The 19,057-nt window shown below is 39.7% G+C and overlaps 1 protein-coding gene across 2 annotated transcripts in view; it reads right to left on the minus strand.

Annotated features, from left to right (window-relative positions):
- The window catches only part of FEZ2 (fasciculation and elongation protein zeta 2), a 44,238-nt gene that overhangs the window by 14,133 nt on the left and 11,048 nt on the right, over window positions 1-19,057 (minus strand). For both annotated transcript variants that reach the window (XM_066266894.1, XM_066266893.1), the window contains exons 3-5: window positions 14,772-14,888; window positions 12,171-12,312; window positions 10,920-11,188 (exon numbers count right to left, since the gene is read on the minus strand). In XM_066266894.1, coding sequence (XP_066122991.1) covers window positions 10,920-11,188; window positions 12,171-12,312; window positions 14,772-14,888 — 528 coding nt within the window. The remainder of the gene's footprint in view (window positions 1-10,919; window positions 11,189-12,170; window positions 12,313-14,771; window positions 14,889-19,057) is intronic.

The following is a 19,057-nucleotide window of genomic DNA, read 5'->3' on the forward strand; positions in this document are numbered from 1 at the left end:
CCTCTATCTTTCTCCCTCGACTTCCAGTCATAGTGAACAACCTGCAGTTCCCCAGATGTTCCTAACCGTCAGCTCCAGGTAGTTGCCCATACCACTTTCAATTCTCAGTATGGCTGTCCCCTCCTTATTCTTCTTCCTATCCTCAGGATTCCTCTCAGCCTCCCAGGCTGTTGCCCCTAAACCAAACCAGGGGCAAGAGCAATACACACACATCTACCGTGGGGCAGTGCCAGTACAAAAGACTAAAGACATGGTCACTGTTTTTCATATACAATAGTAATTACCACACTACACCCAGGTTTCTCAACCCGGACATCACTGACAGTTTGGGTATATCATTCTTTGCTCCGGGGGCAGTCCCATGCACTGCAAGGTGTTAGTTAAATGGTATCTCTGTCAATTACTCAGCAGGATGCCAGTGGCACTGTCCCCCATCCCAGTGTGACAATGACAAACATTTCGAGACACTGCCTAATATGTGATGGGGGCCAAACTGGCCTGAGAGAGAACCACTACATAAAGGGCAGTGAAGGACTTGTCACCCAGATCCCAGCCCACAGGCAGCAGGCATGGAGGCTGCAGTTCACTCTGTATCCTGAACACCTGGGCCCAGCACATGATTAAAATCAGTACCTGTCTGACTGATAAACAAAAGGAAAAATTTTAGTTAAATCATTTCCATTAAATTCAACTCAATTCTCAAAATCTTTAAGGATGGGAACAATGCCTGCTACTTCTTTCGCATGCTCACAAGGGACAAGCCATCCTCAGCACACAGGGGGCGTCTGACCAGTAGTCACTGGCTTAACTTGCAAAATTCCTCAGCAATTACTACCCATGCCAGTGAAACACTTTCAGATTGTTATATACAATAAAACCAGGAATCACACTTTAGTCACAAGTATTTGAAATCAGAAAATTTTTCAACAGTCAACTTGGATGTAAAAATGTCAAACTAGAAGTCTGAGATCTGGGTTCTCTCCCAGCTTTGCCACGAACTGTGTGACATGAGAACAGTCCCTAATCCTGCCAACGCCTAGCTCCTCACCTGTAAAATACGTGATTAACACAATATCATTTTTCAAGGTCTTATTAGTAAACTCTATGAATCTGTGGATTAATTCAACCAAGATAAATTATTGTTTAAGAAGACAAATCAGAAGCATACGTATATGTACACACACTACACTGCAGGAAGGTCACACACAGTGCTCTGGAATGACAGGTTTCGTGGCCAGATGGAGACATTTCCTCCAAAGGCTTCATTTACTGGAGGGCATGAGCACACTGAGGAAGGAGAATGGACCCTGGCCAGGGCCCCTTTGGGTTCTTTACCTCAGGTTTGCAAATGGAGGCAGGGTTAGGTTTTCTGACACAACTAATATTGTAGTTGTTTATTTTAATTAAACTGTAACAGATCTTTATTTAATACCCTTCATACTAATGAGCATTCCTAATCCTGAGACTCAGGTCTGTCAGTGCATTGACATGTCTGTGGTACTTCTCTCCTCTCCTTCCCTCCCTCTTTTTTCCTCTCTCTCCCCCCCTCCCTCCCTACTTACAAAATGAAGCGTAGAGAAAGCCATCCCTCTGGCCCAGTTAAGTTCCATAAGCACCTAATAACACTGCATCTGCTCTCAAGGTTGTAAATGCAGTCTTTCTAAATGAGGTGAAAGTTACTGAAAAGTGAATTAATCTGTCTCTGAGGTTTTATCTTTTTAAGATGCATTTTGCCTTCTAAAAGTGGTGCATTGTTTTTTGGAATTTATAGGGCAGTTGTAGAGCAGCATCTACTGTGTGCCTGGTCTTTCCCATCCTCCATCCTTCTAATTCATTGATCTTCTCCGGCTTGCTACCCTTTTTCTTATTCCAGGCGCTTTATGTGTCTTAGTCACACTATTGTTTTACAAACCATGCGAACACAGTTTATCTTTATTAGCCTCATCTTGACTTCCTGGACAGGTTCCTCAGTGGACTTTTTCAGAAGACCATTGTTCATGTCTTTGACAAATAACTTTATATCTTATGTCATCTTTCTTGTGTTTTCCCTCAGATTACTTATTTTTTTCTTTTTGCTGTTTTTAAAAAAATTTCTCTCCTGAAAGACGGCAAGAGGGTTCATGATATGGCAATCACAGGCTCTAAGACTCTTGGGCTCTATTTTAGGAGTGTTACAATCTTGGCTTAGTGAACATTTCCAGATGCCTGTTATGACCCTGGTATTATCAAGTCACTGGGATGGAGAGAGAGTAAGACCTCAGTGGTAGAGCGTCGGCCCAGCATGTAGATGTCCCGGGTTCGATTCCAGGTCAGGGCACAGAGGAGAAGCGCCCATCTGCTTCTCCACCCTTCCCTCTAGCCTTTCTCTCTGTGTTCCCCTCCTGCAGCCAAGGCTCCATTGGAGAAAAGTTGGCCCAGGCTCTGAGGATGGCTCCATGGCCTCCCCCTCAGGCACTAGAATGGCTCTGGCTGCAATGGGTCAACGCCCCAGATGGGCAGAGCATCGCCCCCTGGTGGGCCTGCTGGGTAGATCCCGGTCCGGTTGGGTGCATGTGGGAGCCTATCTGCCTACCTGCTTCTCACTTCAGAAAAATACAAAAAAAAATAATAATCCAAATGGTCAAAGTTAAGAGCTGGGGAAGATTCTATGAGCCTAAAATTACTTTGTCACCTACATCCTCTTCCCACATATCTTTATGAAGGCCTTCACAGCTCTGTAAAATGCCCTTCTCAAAATGGAACTGTTGATACGAGCCCACTTGTAATCAGGAAAATTATTAAGCATTATAGTGTTCACTTTATTGTTCCTGGCACCACGGACAAAATGCCAAAGTAAAAGCGCAAGGCTGGGGAAGGGGCAGCATCTTAAACAGGGCTTCAATCGCATGACAGATGCTGAGAAACTCACACTGTCTCATGGCCATTTCCTCCTGGGGCATCAGTCTGAACTAAAACTCACAATCAGTCATCCTCTAGGAACTTGTCTGAGACAAAACCAGGAGCAACAAAGTATGAACAAGTTACATAAGATATTTTTTAATCTATAAAAAATCTGAAAGAACACAAAGAAATGAGGAAGATTTCCAAGCCCATGCACAATAGGCCTGCGTAACTCAGCACTGAAAAGCGTGTCAAGGGGTTCCCTGGCCAACGTCTGTACAGCTGTGCACATCCTCGCCCCAGCACATGCTGGTTTTGTGATCTAACACTTCTATAGAGCATTCACTTACTCATTTATGAAACAGCAATAATAACAATTATGTCTACTCTGAGGGGCTGTTGTGAGGATTGAATGAGATCTATGGGAAGCCCTTGAGCAACCTGTTCAGCAAATATAAACATTCAAAAATGTCTGGGCTGTGTCCCTTTAAAAGGGCTAGAATAACATTTAGGACAAACTTTCCATGGAGAAGTAACTATATTTTTCTACCTTTCTCCAGGTCAGTGAAAACAGTATTCCAAGTTTTTCTCATAGAAATAAAATGGTAACTGAGAAATGATAAGTTCCTGATTATATAGTTTGTAGTTTAAAGACTGAGGATAACGGGAAGAAAAGATACTACTGTCTATGACTGAACATAGAAATCAGCCAAAAAGCTAAAAGAGAAAAGAAATAACACTTTTAGGTAATTCAAAGTCTTTCAAAAATAAAAATAATATGGCTGGAACACACTATCAAAACTGAAAAGCAACAAGAATCAGATACAGTGTTGTAGTTTGTTCATTTCAACTGATTCTATGCCCAGCATCAACAGAAAGCTGGAGCCAAGACCAAGAAACACAAAACTAACCAGGAGACCAGGAAATTCAGATTATTTCTGCTATGTGGAAACTATACAGCACTTATAAATGCATATTCTACAAAATAAATTGTTTTCAAAAAAGCAGGTCTAAGAAAATATTAATTTTACCAAAGCAGATAAATACTTGAAAATGTCTTGAATATTAAACTACTATTTTATAAATTCAGTCTCAGAGCAGAGAGAAGTAATGTGAAGATTTTCAAAGTTAGGAATTAAGTGGAATAGTATCAAATAATGTAATATTTTTGGATTTAAAGATCATTTAAATTTTTATATAATTCAACATATACATGGTAATTAAATTAGTGCTACCAAACATTTTCATAGACACTAAAACTAGAGATAAATAACTAACCCTGGAAATTTATAAATTCTTTCCGGATAGTTATGGATACTCTAAGTATATAATAATAACACAATGTCCTGGCATACTATGGTTTTTACATGAACTTGTAGTGTATTAACAAACAAATAACAAAACTCTCCAGGACATAAAGGAATCAGGAATAGACTCCTGATTTAACTGCACTGCCTGCTAGGTTATTATACACCAACAAACCACTGCAAAACACAAACAGCAGATAATGGTAAAATATCAAAAACTGAATATATGTTTCTCTAAGCAATACTATCTTTCATGAAATATTATAAATTTGTTCCACATCTAATATGCTTCATAACTCACAGGTGTGGATTATTAAAACACAAACATGGCCCACACCAGCTTCTTCCCACCCTGCAATGACCTTCCATTTATAACCCTAACACTAATTCTTAGGAATGCGTTCTGCAATAAAGAAAAATGCAGAGTAACATCAACTATCACCAACAAATTATTGTTGAAAATGTGTTAATATTTACATTCGAGTATGAAGACAGGGCAGACTTCATCCTCTCAAGCACCACCACTACCTAGGAAAAAGGGAAGGTGGAATCAGCTCTTTTCCCCCACTTCTCTACCTTCTTTAAACTACCTTTCATCACTATGTATGCTAAATACAATGTGCCCAGGTACTACCAATATTTTTGTTTGTTTGTTCCCAGATCTAGATACAACTGGTCTACCTGCTGGTTCTCTTCTTAGCCACTGGGAATCTGACACATACAACAAAAGTCTGTTGCTCGGCAGGGTACCTGCAGCAAGTAGCTTGCACACAGGTGGGCCAAGGCAACAGCATCTGCAGGTGCCACTCAGGCTGCTGCATGGGGCTCTGAGAAAAGCAACAACTCGACACATCCCTTAAGATAACACAGGCTGCATTTTATAATCAATATTAGTCATAATATAGATAGTGATGTTTTCATTTAGACAAACCAAAATGGACTTCATGTTTTTTTTTTCTTTCTCGTTTTTAGTTTTGCCTTTTTTTAGTCTAAATCAGGGATTGGCAAGTTTTTTCTATAAAGGGCAAGACTGTAAATACTTTAGGTTTACATGCCACACGGTCTCTGTTGCAACTACTGAACTCTGTCATTTCAAGACTAAAGCAGCTATAGATCATATGTAAATAACCTGACAAGGCAGTGCTGCAATAAAACTTTATAAATCTGGCTCTGGGGCAGTAGTGTGCCTTGCCAATCTCTGGTCTAAATCATCTTAGTAAATATAAAATTTTTAAATTTCCAATTAAAAAAAAGGGAGGAGGGCGAAGCCAGATCCATGTATTTTTAAACAAAATACCCAAATTCAAGTAGCTGTGTCAAAATAGTTCCTTCTAGGCTCAGAGCTAGCATACATTAGAGTAACTTCAACATGATCTAATAGTAGCTGTCCAAATAAAAATAAATTTCTCTTACTTGGTCAAGATTAAGTGAAAAGCTATTACTTGGGTATTTTTGCATGTAAAAGAGAAACAAAATAGACTGACTATTCATCACAATATGAGCTAAGTGAGTCATAAAGACAGATGAAGAAATATATCTGTACAAATATATATATATACAAGAAAGAATATCTACTACCCAAACCCATGCTCTCCCCCATCTTTTAGCAGTTAACTCGGAATCCCCAAAAAGAAATAAATTAGAGTAATAGGATTCCTTTCATAACTGAGTCACTGGCTGCTAATATAAGAATTCTCAGAATAAACTTCAGGTTAGACAAAAGCAATTATGCATTTTTGCTGATGGTGAAAGCAACACACTAGCACTTTCTCTTGAAAGTTCAATGTGATTATGGCAAACAGCAAAGATACGTCAGATTCCTATCTGCTCAATCCTAAACTTAGAATAAGCAACCTTACATGTGACATTTAATTTTAAAATGTTACTGACTTCTAAAGAAGTAAGTCCATTTTCATCTATATAAGCTAACTAAGGTATGAGGCTTAGCAAATGTACGCCAATGTCTTTATAAATTCAGATAACTCAAGATGACATCTGCTAAATTAAAACATAACTGATGTACTTCAACTTGTACTCTGTACTCATGTGTACTACCGTTGAAGTTCAAAGACCTGTGAAATCTATTTGATGTAAACAGAAGACTGTAAAATAAATAAATAAATAAAAACCCTGATAGAAGAACAATAATTCAAATACCACAAATCCAAATCCTCTGGGAATCCATCCCTTTCACAGTAAAGTTTGAATTCAACAAACATACATTAAGTAATTAACAAAGCACCAAAAATCAGGTGAGGAGCTGAGGAAACAATGTCAATGACCCTTTGGGAAGGCTGTACTCCTTCCAAGGACAGACTGAAGATAATGATTATAGAAGAGTATGATACTGTGAGATCAGAGATAGCTGCATCCTCACTAACATAAAAAATATCTCAAATATGACATAATAGGCAACTCACAAAAGAACACAGCAGAGCAACCACTGTCTGCCTACTGGATCAGCATATATTAAAAGGCAATAATATCCATTGCTGGCTGAAGGTGTGAAGAAATGGCCATACACTCAGGCTGGTACAGGGGCAGATTCCTGTAAAACAATTTGGAAAGCCAGTTGTTTGAAACCCTTTTAAACTGTATATGCTTTGACCTTGAAATTCCACTGGTTTCAGTGAGCCAAAGGACTGTACTTTCACTAACCAAAAGAAAAATAATGTAAGAAACAAAGTTAGCTTTAGGAAAATGGTAACTTTGGCTTGATAGGATAAATTTCAGATTCCTACAAAAGAGCAAAATGTCCAGTAGGCGGTTGGACATATAATTAGCATTTACTCAGGATATATGCCAGTCTTGCTCATATTGTTTCATTTTACTCCTCTGAAACTCAAAGGGTAGGTACCCAGTGGCAGAAGCAGGATTCAAACAAAGCTCTAGACCCAAAGCTCTTAATAGCCTATTCATCCTCCTTGGGTTTGGCATCAAGCAGAAAGATCCAAGGTAGAAATACAGATTTGCAAATTTGTCGTTTTTTCGTGTACTTATTCAGCAAAAATGTATTCAGTTCCTAATACTGGACCTAAGTATACCAAGAAAATGAAGTTACATTTCCTATCCTTAAAGAACCATCCCGCAGACAGACATAAACAAAACAGAACAAAATAAAAAAACTGCACTATGGTGTGACAGTGCTAACAGAAATCATTGAGAAGAGTAACACCTCAGAAAAACAGAGTATTCAATTCGACATTGAAAGAGGAGTCTTGAGGAAGGAAAGACAGACAATACTCGACCATGATTTTGAAGGACGAGTTTTTACACTTAATCTTAGCCAAAACGCCAAGAACCGATTAAGTATAAATTCAAAAAAAAAAAAAAATTCCCCACATGGACAGAGGAGGAAAGAAAGGAGGACCACTTTACAAAAAGGCAGTAACATACACAGAAGCACTAATGTCCCAAACAGCACAATCAGCTCAAAGAAATGCACACTGGTTAAGAGACAGTGCCCTTTAACCATTCCAGTCTGCTCTTGAACCATTCCCCCCACCTCTCTGCTCTTCCGGATGCTGAACAAGACAAGGGAGACTCTTGAGTGGCATTTCTCCAAAAGAAGATCTCCTCCAACCCCCCTTCAAAGGGAGAGTTGCGAAAGGACAGGACATCTGCCTTGCCTATCAGGAGGAGCAATGACAGTGACTACCTTTCAAAAACAGCTCCCCAGGTCCTGGCAGGCAGCTCTGTTGGTTAGAGCATTGTCCTAAGTGTACACCAAGATTGCAGGCTCCATCCCCAGTCAGGGCACATACAAGAATTAACCAGTCAATGCACAACCAAGTGGAACAACAAATCTATGCTTCTCTCCCCCACCCCTCAAATCAATCAATAAGTTTTTTTTAATTTTTTTAAAAGAAAGAAAACAACTCCCAACAGCATTGCTATCAACCACCTTATCTAGCCTTTCGTTTTCTTGGTAACATTTATTACTACCTGAAATTACATTGTCTATCCATTCTTTTCCTTGTTTACTGCCTGTCTCCCTCATTAGAATGTAATCTCCAGGAGGCCATGGACTCTATTCCCACCCAGACAGTTCATTACAGTTATCTGTAGAGCAAAGAGAGCAAGCTAGCAATTCTGGATAAAGTGTTATCCAGCTACAAACCAGCTACAAACAGGTTTTGTTTCAATGAAACATGTGCAAGGGAAAAATGGAAGGAAACTATTCCACGTTTAAGGACAAAGTCCAAGTCCTATCAATAAAACAAAAAATATCAAAGGTAGAAAGAAAAAATGACTAATGTTATTAGGAGCCAGATAATGCATATCTACAAAAAGGTCACCAATTTCTAAACATTTGTATCGCTGATGATCTATCTAGGGCACGGATATCAAGTCTTGCCAAAACTGCATGTCACATAAAATGTCTGGGAAGGTAGTATCTTTCAGAATCTCTTTTCCCAACTGACCATTTCACCTTAGGGTTCTCTGAGCCAACTACCACTACTTTCAGAATCATAGGGTTCAGGCTCCTTGTGTCATAGAAGGCATGGTCTTTCTGCAGCACTTTAGGCTTGAGAAAGCTAGAGGGAACTAGTGCCCCAAGCTTAGCAATGCCATTCCTAGCCTGACTCAAGGTTTCTATACAAATAGATCAGGATTCAAGAGAGAACTTCAAAGTCCAAATATTATTTTAAAAATTTACTGTTGCTATGAGTCTATTTCAAGACTAATAAAGTTTCAAGTAAGACCTAAACACTGCCTTGCCGTTTCCCACTATAAATGCCATATAAAATCAGACAGTAAATCCACTTTAACCCTTTTCATACAGGAGTTACAAAAGGAAGCCTTTAAACCCCTTTAAGGATAAATTTATCTTCTGAAACCAAGTGTTAACAATAAGTAGAGGATTTACATGTAATTCTTAAAAGCAGATAGACAGAAATTATCAACCATGCTATGACCTTTTAACTAAGCATTTTATTAAATCACACTTGTATAATTTGGCATTTTAAAGGGTAATTTTTTTAAAAATAAGTGACACAATATATTGTCCCTGGTATTTTAAAGCTAACTTCCCAGGAAATATCCAAACAATTTTTTTTAATGTCTTTTTTCCAGAGTAGTCACTAAAAGTGACTAAACACCTATTCATTCAATACTGCCATTTCTTGAAAATATCTTGTACCATAAATCTGAGAACTTTTTCAAAGTCAATTTATAAGCTAGATCCTTTATATATACAAATAGTCATTACCCTAAGAAATCAGCCATTCACTCATAGGCCAACCCAGTACAATGAATAGGCTATACATAAGTGGTTAAGATTCTTTTTGTATTAACTGCTCACTGGTGTCCAACCACCCACACTGCATTCTCTTTCCTGGATTCCACTGGTGTGTGATTAATGAGATCTATTTCTCTGATAAGTTTTCTTTTGAAACAATAAATCAAGACTTAAAGATAGAATTTACATTATTGCAAATCATTATAGCTAGTTTGTAGTGATTTGTATTGCCATCCTATCAATACCATAAAGGGTATGTGCCCTAAAGAAAAATGAATCCCTTTGTCTAATCATTATACTTCAAAATAAAACTAGCATTGTTTCATACAAACAAAATGAATGTGACAATATATAAAATCTCAGCTGATCAAAGCAAACAAAGACTGTAAGGTCAATAAGGAAATGCATTTCATAATTAAGTTAATGTTTATGATAAATTTTAATCAAGTGAAATTAATAGGGCCACTTAAGTGAAAAAAAAAACACAAAAAAAACCTTTATACCAGTGGTAGTCAACCTGGTCCCTACCGCCCACTAGTGGGCGTTCCAGCTTTCATGGTGGGCGGTAGCAGAGCAACCAAAGTATAAATAAAAAGATAGATTTAACTATAGTAAATTGTTTTATAAAGATTTATTCTGCCAGACTTAGCGAAAATCCAACATAAAGTACTTGGTAAGTAATTATTATTATATGCTTTAACTTGCTGTAACTCTGCTTTATAAATTTTATAAAGTAAAGTTACTCCCCTACTTTATAAATCACCATTACTGTGGAACCAGTGGGTGGTTAGAAAATTTTACTACTAACAGAGATACAAAAGTGGGCGGTAGGTATAAAAAGGTTGACTACCCCTGCTTTATACGAAGAGTCAAAGACTCAAATATTTTGAACTTGTTTTCGCCAGTCAGTAATATTCTAGTCTGTCAAGTACTAAGCCAGATGGCTGATGTCACATAACTGCGCTTGGCATCTTCGTATTCCAACTTCATTGGTGAATCAGGAGAAAGCTGTTTACAAATCAATCTGTGTTTTAGGCTCAGCACAGTTCTGTTACTTCTTAATGCACTCCCTTTTAATTTTTTACTCTACAACTCATAAAAATTTAGTAAAAATAAGAAAAATAATACCCTTCATAAGCCCACCAGCCAAACATATATAAGCACTACTAACATTTTGATGTATTAAAATGGTCACTTCTAAAGCTTTTTTTCTTCTAAGACATCCTCCTTTTTTATTCTGCCCCTTCCCTCTACTTCCCTTGTAAACATTTCAGCATTGAATTATCCGGATAACCGTTATGCCCTCCCAAGGAGAAAGCTCTCTGAAGGAGCTGAGCACAGTGGTATTCTTGAACAGAATCCCTTCAGCACCCTGGTGAGAAGCATCCTGCTCCTGCCCATGTGGGCCCACCCCATGCTGCTGACTGGAGTGCTGCGATCACCATGGAAACTGTTCCCACAGTGCCATGCCCCTATAAAACATCACTTACTGTGCCAGGCATATGACTCCTCTCGCTCTTCCCGTTCTGAGAGCTGCCATTCTTGAGTTTCTTTTTCTTTTTGGCTGTTTCTTTGTGCTCTTTCTGTTTGTTCTGCACTTCAATGAGAACAGAAATAAAGCTGTTTTTCACTTCCTTCTCAAACTCCAGTTCATCTCGCAAGGCCAACTGCTGCACCAGCTCTTCGGAGTACTCCTTAATGGCGGTCTCAATCTCCTCCAGGAGTTCGTTTAATTCTGATTCCGAGAGCCGTTTGACTCCTAGGACCAAGAGCAAAGCACAGCAAATCCTGAGACCAGAAGTTTTAAGCGAGCACAACAGGGCGTTTCATGCCACAGAGCCAAACCCTAGTCTAAACAATTAACTTGTTCATGATCTTCTCAGCATCTGGGCAGGTCTAAGTACAGGCAGGTGGGGGAAGTTACTTCTCAGACAAACGTTTGACTCGCCTAAATCAGTCACCTCATACTGCAGGCCAGACCGAGAAGACTGAATGAAGAAAAGCACACACACAGGGAGACACAGAGGGAGGACAGGAAATCACAGCGATTTTGCAGGGCTCTGGCACACTTCTAAAGAGTGAAGCCCATTTGAAAGATTTAAACTAAATACACATTTAATCACGCAGGCCCCAAATGTGTGATTGTTATCAAGTGCTGCGAAGATGAAACGGAAGAATACTCCCTGGAACCCCCTTTTGGTTCTTTCCTCAGCACTGCCCCTCGTGTGGGAGACAGGACATTGCTGAAGCCCTACCAGTACCTCAGAGCATGACTATTTCATAGGAGGGTCTTTAGAGAGAAGATTAAGTTAAAATGACATCAGGAGGATGGGCCCTAATCCAATGGCACTGATGCCCTTATAAAGGTGATCTGACACAGACACACACGGAAGAAAGCCCCTGTGAGGACAGAGAGGAGACAGACAGCTCAAGCCAAGGAGGAAGGCCTCAGAGAAACCAACCCTGTTGACACCTTGAACTCAGACTTCTAGCAGCCAGAACTAGGAGGAAACAACTGTCTGTTGTCTAAGCCGCCCAGCCTGCGGGCCCTGTTATGCAGCCCCAGCTGGCCAATACAGGATTCAAAGGGGACCGTGACATCATCACTGATCAAAATGTGCCCTGAGGGTTACGGGGGGGGGGGGAGGACTGTGAGAATCAAAGGCTCCTGGAGATAGTAACACGTTGTTTGAAATATACAAAAAACTACAAAGAGCAGTGATTTAAGGAGGGTTTCTTACTCTCTTCATAACTGCTTGTACTAGACCTCTTCAGAGTCTGAATCTCCTGGGAAAGCATGGAAAGCCGGTCTGACTGTGTGGGTGTTTCATCATCGTCCAGGTCAGGCGATTCCTGCATCATCTCTTCGATTTCTTCAATAACCTTCCAAAATATACACGCCGCTGTTAAATCACATGTATGTGGAAAATGGTCCATCTGAAACATGGCACTCACATGAGGCCATCAGAGCAGAAGTGCACTGAATTCTCCAGTAATCATGTGCAAGAGTGGGAGCTCCAAATAATCAAATTTTGATTGTAAGAGTGAATACAGTTTATCCAAAAATTTGCGAGATACTAAACACAAACTTAAATAGAATCTGATTTAACACATCCATCATGATTCTGGAGGTCCGAGCAGACAGACCTTGCAGAGTCTGAGACATGGTGCTACAAACCCATGGATAATTTACTTCAGACATGCCAAACCCAGAGCACGGTTACAGTTTTTAAAAAAAGTAAAGGACAGAAAATTTACCACATCCCACAAGCAAGTACTCAATCTAAAGCCATTTAATTAAATGGACATAAAATTGAGAAAATACAACAGTATTAAAAAAATTATACAGTGTGTCCGTAAAGTCGTGGTGCACTTTTGACCGGTCACAGGAAAGCAACAAAAGACAATAGAAATATGAAATCTGCACCAAATAAAAGGAAAATCCTCTCAGTTTCTGTAGGATGATGTGCCAGCATGTGCGCATGCGCAGATGATGATGTAACACCGTGTATACAGCGGAGCAGCCCACGGCCATGCCAGTCGAGATGTGGACGGTACAGAGGAAAGTTCAGTGTGTTCTATGGCTCGCTCAATTTGAATCCGTGACCAAAGTGCAACATGAATATCGGTGCATTTATAATGAAGTGCCACCACATAGGAATAACTCGGTGGGATAAGCAGTTGAAGAAAACCGGCAGTTTGGTGGAGAAACCCCGTTCTGCTAGGCCATCAGTCAGTGACGAGTCTGTAGAGGCTATATGGGATAGCTACCTAAGGAGTCCTAAAAGATCTGTGCATGAGCCCACATCGAACTGCACTGAATAGGTATGAAACTGGAAGAGTTTTCCTTTTATTTGGTGCAGATCTCACATTTCTATCATCTTTTGTTGCTTTCCTGTGACCGGTCAAAAGTGTACCATGACTTTACGGACACACTGTATATAGAGTAAGAAAATATGGCAGCAAAATTCTCCCTTAACATCAGAAAACAATTTTCACATATTAATTCAATGGAAGATACAGGGATATTCAAAAGTTACTTAAAATGTGGAAGCTTAAGTAGAAAAAAAAAAAACAGCACAAAAGCAGGAGAAATTCAGAACTGTATCTGCCCTAATTTAAACAATGACCTACTGTCACATGCCATGTTGCTCAAAGTTCACAAGTGACCTGTCCTGTTCCAGATTTCGAAAGTTCAGAAGGATAAAAAACTCAGAGAAAATTTAAGGGAAACCAGAAAATTACTCAATACTTAGAAAAAACAGATCTAAGAGTTTAAAAAAATGATTAGAAAACACAATGTGAACTGGCAAGCTTGACATGTTGACACGTATAATAAAGAAAAGCTGAAGGAGGTGGGGATTGTGTCAATTAGTAAGAAGATTTTCCAAAAACAGGCACTGAAAACATTAAAAGGAGGCTCCAGTACAGGCTACGCCACCTGTGTCTCTAAGGCTTAAATGCAAAGATAGCTCATGACATTCTGGCAGATCCCTCTGGAGACAATGATTCTCAGGGTCACGTGTTTCCTGGAACATAAGGCTCAACCCCACTCAGTCCTATTACTTAAGTACCTTGCTCCCCTTAGAGAAGAATCCAACCACAAATATGACTAAGGAGCATCAAAATGACACATTTAATGTACTCCTTCCTAACTTGGCCATAATATATCTCTTTACTGACCTTGTTTTCCCAGCCTAAAAATATAGTGTGGTAGAGAGTCACACAGTCCAAGTAGCCATGGGACGTTTTATTTCAGGAAGGAGTCCTTCCATCGCATTTTGACAATACAACAGAAGTGGGAAGAGTATTCAGAAAATGAGAAAGCTGATTCAACCCGTTTTAAATGAATACAGGGTTGACATTATTAGAGCATTCCACAGGAATAATGCTCACTTCTTTCCAGAATTCACAATACGTACATCCAATAAGCACTAATGATTTCTGCATAGGTCGGACAGAAACTAGATAATTTCTATACAGATATATTACAGATTGCCCATGTCTGGCTAAATCTAAAGAAAGAAGAAAATTCACAATATTTTTCTGATTTCAGTATAAGCAATAACCCTCCCTTAGTAACTCACTGTACCATTTTAACAATGCTTTGCTTGGAAAGTGGCCTATGTTGGAAAATCTTTCCAACCAGCATAATCCCACCTGCTTCAGATTACAGACATTCTCCTCCTCTCGGTGGAGGAGACAACCATTAAACCTGTGTAACCAGAAAATATAAGAGAAACAAGTAAACTCCAACAACCCATCAGTTATTGCCACAGTAAGAAATCACTTTTCAGCTCAAGGTTCCCTTGTCCTTTGGCTGATGAGTTTCTCCTTTGTACCTGGTCTGCAGTGAAGAGGGGCTCATCATTAACACAGGACACGATGATCGAATGCATATCCAGCTGTTCTCTCAACTCCTCCTCGTCTGATGTATCAAAGAGCAAGCTGTCACTTATCTAAAAACAAACAAGCAACAAAAAAAAACACTATTAAAAGCAGGACCTTCTTCTGATCACAACAAAGTCAAAGTGTCTAGGTGGAGGATGGCAGAGAAAAGCATCAGCTCAGCACTTTCCCTTCAAAGAGAGAAATGACTACGATTGCTCCATACCAGGCAGTGTGTAAAGTGCTTAACCTAGTCACCTCCAACAGAATGAGAGAAATACAGAATATGAAATTGTTAAGGAGCTGCAAGTATCCACTACTGCCCACCGCACACACACAGTTAGTTGTTATTTTTTACAATGGGGAAGAGTGCTATAAAAGGTGACTAATAAGTACAAAAATATAAGGATAGGGCATTTGTTAGGAAATTGTAGGGAATTAGAGCAGGGGGCAGGGGAAACACAACACGCAGGGTGGGCAGCAAATGCTAGTTAGCTAACAATCTAACAAAAGATTGGTATGTATTAAAATTCTACAGCCTGACCTGTGGTGGTGCAGTGGATAAAGTATCGACCTGGAACACTGAGGTTGCCAGTTCAAAACCCTGCACTCGCCTGATCAAGGCACATATGGGAGTTGATGCTTCCTGCTCATCCCCCCTTCTCTCTCTCTCTATTTCTCTCTCTCTCTCTTCCTTCTCTCTAAAAATGAATAAATAAAATCTAAAAAAAAATTCTACAGAAAACATAAAGTTAGTTACTTGCAAACTAACTTCTAACATTCAGAGTAAAACACAAGTAATCAGCTCTGGCAGACAGGGTCACACTTAGCCACTTTCAGTTAAACACCTCTTCTTCCAAAACAGAAAAAGAGCATCTCTGTGTTCCAAAACATGTTTAAACCTGTGTTGGAGATTTTCCTTATCTCCACTTTCCACACTGCTCTGTGTCCCAGGAGGCTGACCTTTATGGACTACGACAGGGGATGCCCTTGACCTCTGGCTCTCAGTAGACACTAGCAGGAGACAGGAGGTGGGAAGGTGAGGACTGGGCATTTATTCTACTGTCTCCCTTGCTGCAAGAGAGCCAAAGGTTGCAGCTCCTATAGCACACACCTACTCTCAACAGGTTCTGGTAACTTCTTCCCCTCTTTAACTCTTCATGCCAAATAGTGCTAGCACTGCTTGTTACTGCCAGCCCCAGGGTATCACACCAGACCTAGTTGGTGTCTCTGATCCCTGTCCACACCAACATAAACCAACCCCTTCCATAATGACTTAGAGGTTGGTACTAGTAGTACTCACTGTAAAAACCTTACCTGGAACTTGTCATCTAGGTAACATGACATGACTACTCAGATGATTCAGAACTAAAATTTGATCTCCATTACTCAGGAAGGGGTAGCACACATTGAGACCCCAAAAAGGAAAACGGGCAGCAGTGAACTAGATAAGAAGCAATCATGTATTTCTATTAGATAGTATATAATTTTTAAAATGGCATTTTACCTGGGAAAACTATTTTATTTATCAATGCAGAGGAGATTCATAAAATTGAGGATACAATTGAATATGGTAGGTCCCTACTTCTTCCCTAGTTCCCCCTACAGGATCCTGGGAAGCTGCAGGGGAAGAACGCAGAGTAAGAAGCCTGCAAGTGAGACGTGCAGAGGAACACTGGTGTGCTGCCTTCATCACCTCAGGCCGGGAGAGGAGCGTGTCAGCACTCCAGGGTCTATCTGCACCCACGCATGCACCTCCAAGCTGCACTACAGCGATGAGACACCTCCTCATTCTATTTCTCAATGCACCATCAGCCTAGGAAGGCCTGGCTGCAGCCTTCTGCCTATCATTTCAGAACACTGTACAAGAAAAAGAACCGAAAAGTTTCTAGAAAGAAAAAAAAATCACAGTTAAAGGACCAGGAATCAAAGTCACCTGAATTCTCAATGGCAACAACAGAAGCTAATCAAAATAATTTCTGTATTTCAACCAATATAATTTCTGTATTTCAATTACTGTAATTCCACCCTAGAACCCTAACTAAAGTAACAACTAGGTGGGGGCTTAGAATAGACATTTTCAGACACTCAAGTTCTCAAAACATTTAAATCTCATGTATCCTTTATCAGAAAGCTCCATTTAAAATATGCTCCATTTAAACCAGGAGGAAAACGAAAAAGGAAGAAGACATGGGATCTAGTACAGGAAAGAGGTGAAAGGAATCCTTGTAACAACAGTGAGGACCCCAGAATGAAGGCTGTGAAGCCAAACTAGAGAGTAACCAGTTCAGATGAGCTTTGTTAACTGCAGAGGACATCAAGAAAAGCACCAAGAAAAAGAGAGAGAGGAGGAAGAGATGAACAGATTGTCTAGTGTATATCAATCATTAAAATGAGTTTCTGGCTCTGTCAAGGCTGAATTATTGAGCTAATGATAACTAAATAAATCACAAAAAGGCTTAGTACCCTAGGAAAAAAATTATAAGTGAAAATTTAATGATAATGTAGTAAAATGGGTCAACTGTGAAAAATTAAATAGTCAGTATAAATGATGAAGATTAGTGTAACCAAATAGTTTGATATTACATTGGAAAGCTAGGGGAAGGGGAAATTTCCATGATGGCTATGGTGTTGAATTTGAAGGAAGAAGTATGAGAGGGCTAAACCCTCATCCTCTGGGTAGAAATAAGTGGATCAAGTATAAAATTGAAAAAATAAAATCAAGTAAAATGAGAGAAGTACATGATCTGTTAGAAGAAATAGGTGTAGTAGTTGAAAGTGAATGGCAGAGGGTGCTTTTTCATGTTAAATCCTATAATTCCATTTACTTTTTAAACTATGACAGTTATCCTTTTAACAAGAAAGGAGAAAGGTCAAGAGATTAGGCTATTGATGAGAGAGGATGCTTGATTTCAAGACTGGAGCAGTGGAGATGAAGAATTCCACACTGTGATCATACAGGGCATGGACGATATGGAGTAGACAGATGATCTTCACTGATCCTTCGATTTCAGCACCCCCCCCAATCAACTCTTCTATGTTGTACCTTGAAAACCATAGTATTTATTGTCCCCCTTATAGACAAGTTGCCCCTTATAGACAAAAGTTGTAATATGAAAATTACTCCTAAGGAAGATGTTATCATATTCTTACTGTTCCTGCTCTTGAAGATATAAAGCTGCATAAACAAGGTTGAAGTCCTTGAAAAAAAGGCTCAAAGTAGGAGGAAGATGATGACACAGATGTTTATAAGGCAAATGACTTAGAAGCATTCTATATATAAGCATGATCAAGAAAGGCACTACATTTACAGCTATTGCCAAAACACAAGTGATACCAGTAAGCCATAAAAATAAATTTCCATGACAACAAAAATAATGCTCTCAGGTCATCTTCCAGAGAGGGAGCCAAGGGCATTCCACACAGAGATGGCCTATGTTAAGAGCTGGAATCCCTTTCGGGCTCTGAAAACAAACCTTGGCTGTCACGGGTATCATCATTCACTCTCCCATTCAGCATCAATGTGTCTGCTCTTTGCCAAGCACCCAAAACATCACTCCTTCCAGTGCCGGGGTTAGACACAGAGCTGGTCGTGCTGTACTCCTCTATGAAAACAAGCTGCTTCAAATGGGGGGAAAAAAATGTGTCCATAAAAGATTTTGGACTGAACTATATAGATGCTTTAAAGACCCATCAAGTTTTTTCTCCCTTTGTCAAAATAATTTCCTATAGAATATGTTTTGCAATTGGAATTATCCAAAGAATGCTTTCAAGAGGTAAACAAACAGGTCTTAGTACAGACTATAAGCCAGGCACAGTGGTAGTTACTAAAGAGACAAATACAGAGACACCTTCCAGAACTCACAGTCTAATGACAGACCCAGAAACACTATTAACAAGAGAACACAGCAGTGATTTGAGACAGTGTGTGGTGGGGACCAGCGCCCAGGAGACAATGGGGCTAAATCCTCTGGGACAGATAAGCTCTGCAAGGTTTTCACACCCCTACATGTACGACAGATTCCCACAGAGAGGAGTGCATTTTCCTTCCGTGCAAGGATGTAGACCATGGCTAAACGACCATCTGTCAGACATGCCGTAGATGGGGGTTCCTCCCAAGTGAGAGGTTAGATTAAGTGTCCTTTAAAGTCCTCCCAACTCTAAAATTGTATCACTCCATGAGATCAGCAAAGGCTAAGACAGTAATAGGAAGCTTCAGAGGAAGGGAAACTTGAACAAA

This window comes from Saccopteryx bilineata, chromosome 3 (genome assembly GCF_036850765.1).
Source record: "Saccopteryx bilineata isolate mSacBil1 chromosome 3, mSacBil1_pri_phased_curated, whole genome shotgun sequence".
Classification (NCBI taxonomy): domain Eukaryota; kingdom Metazoa; phylum Chordata; class Mammalia; order Chiroptera; family Emballonuridae; genus Saccopteryx; species Saccopteryx bilineata.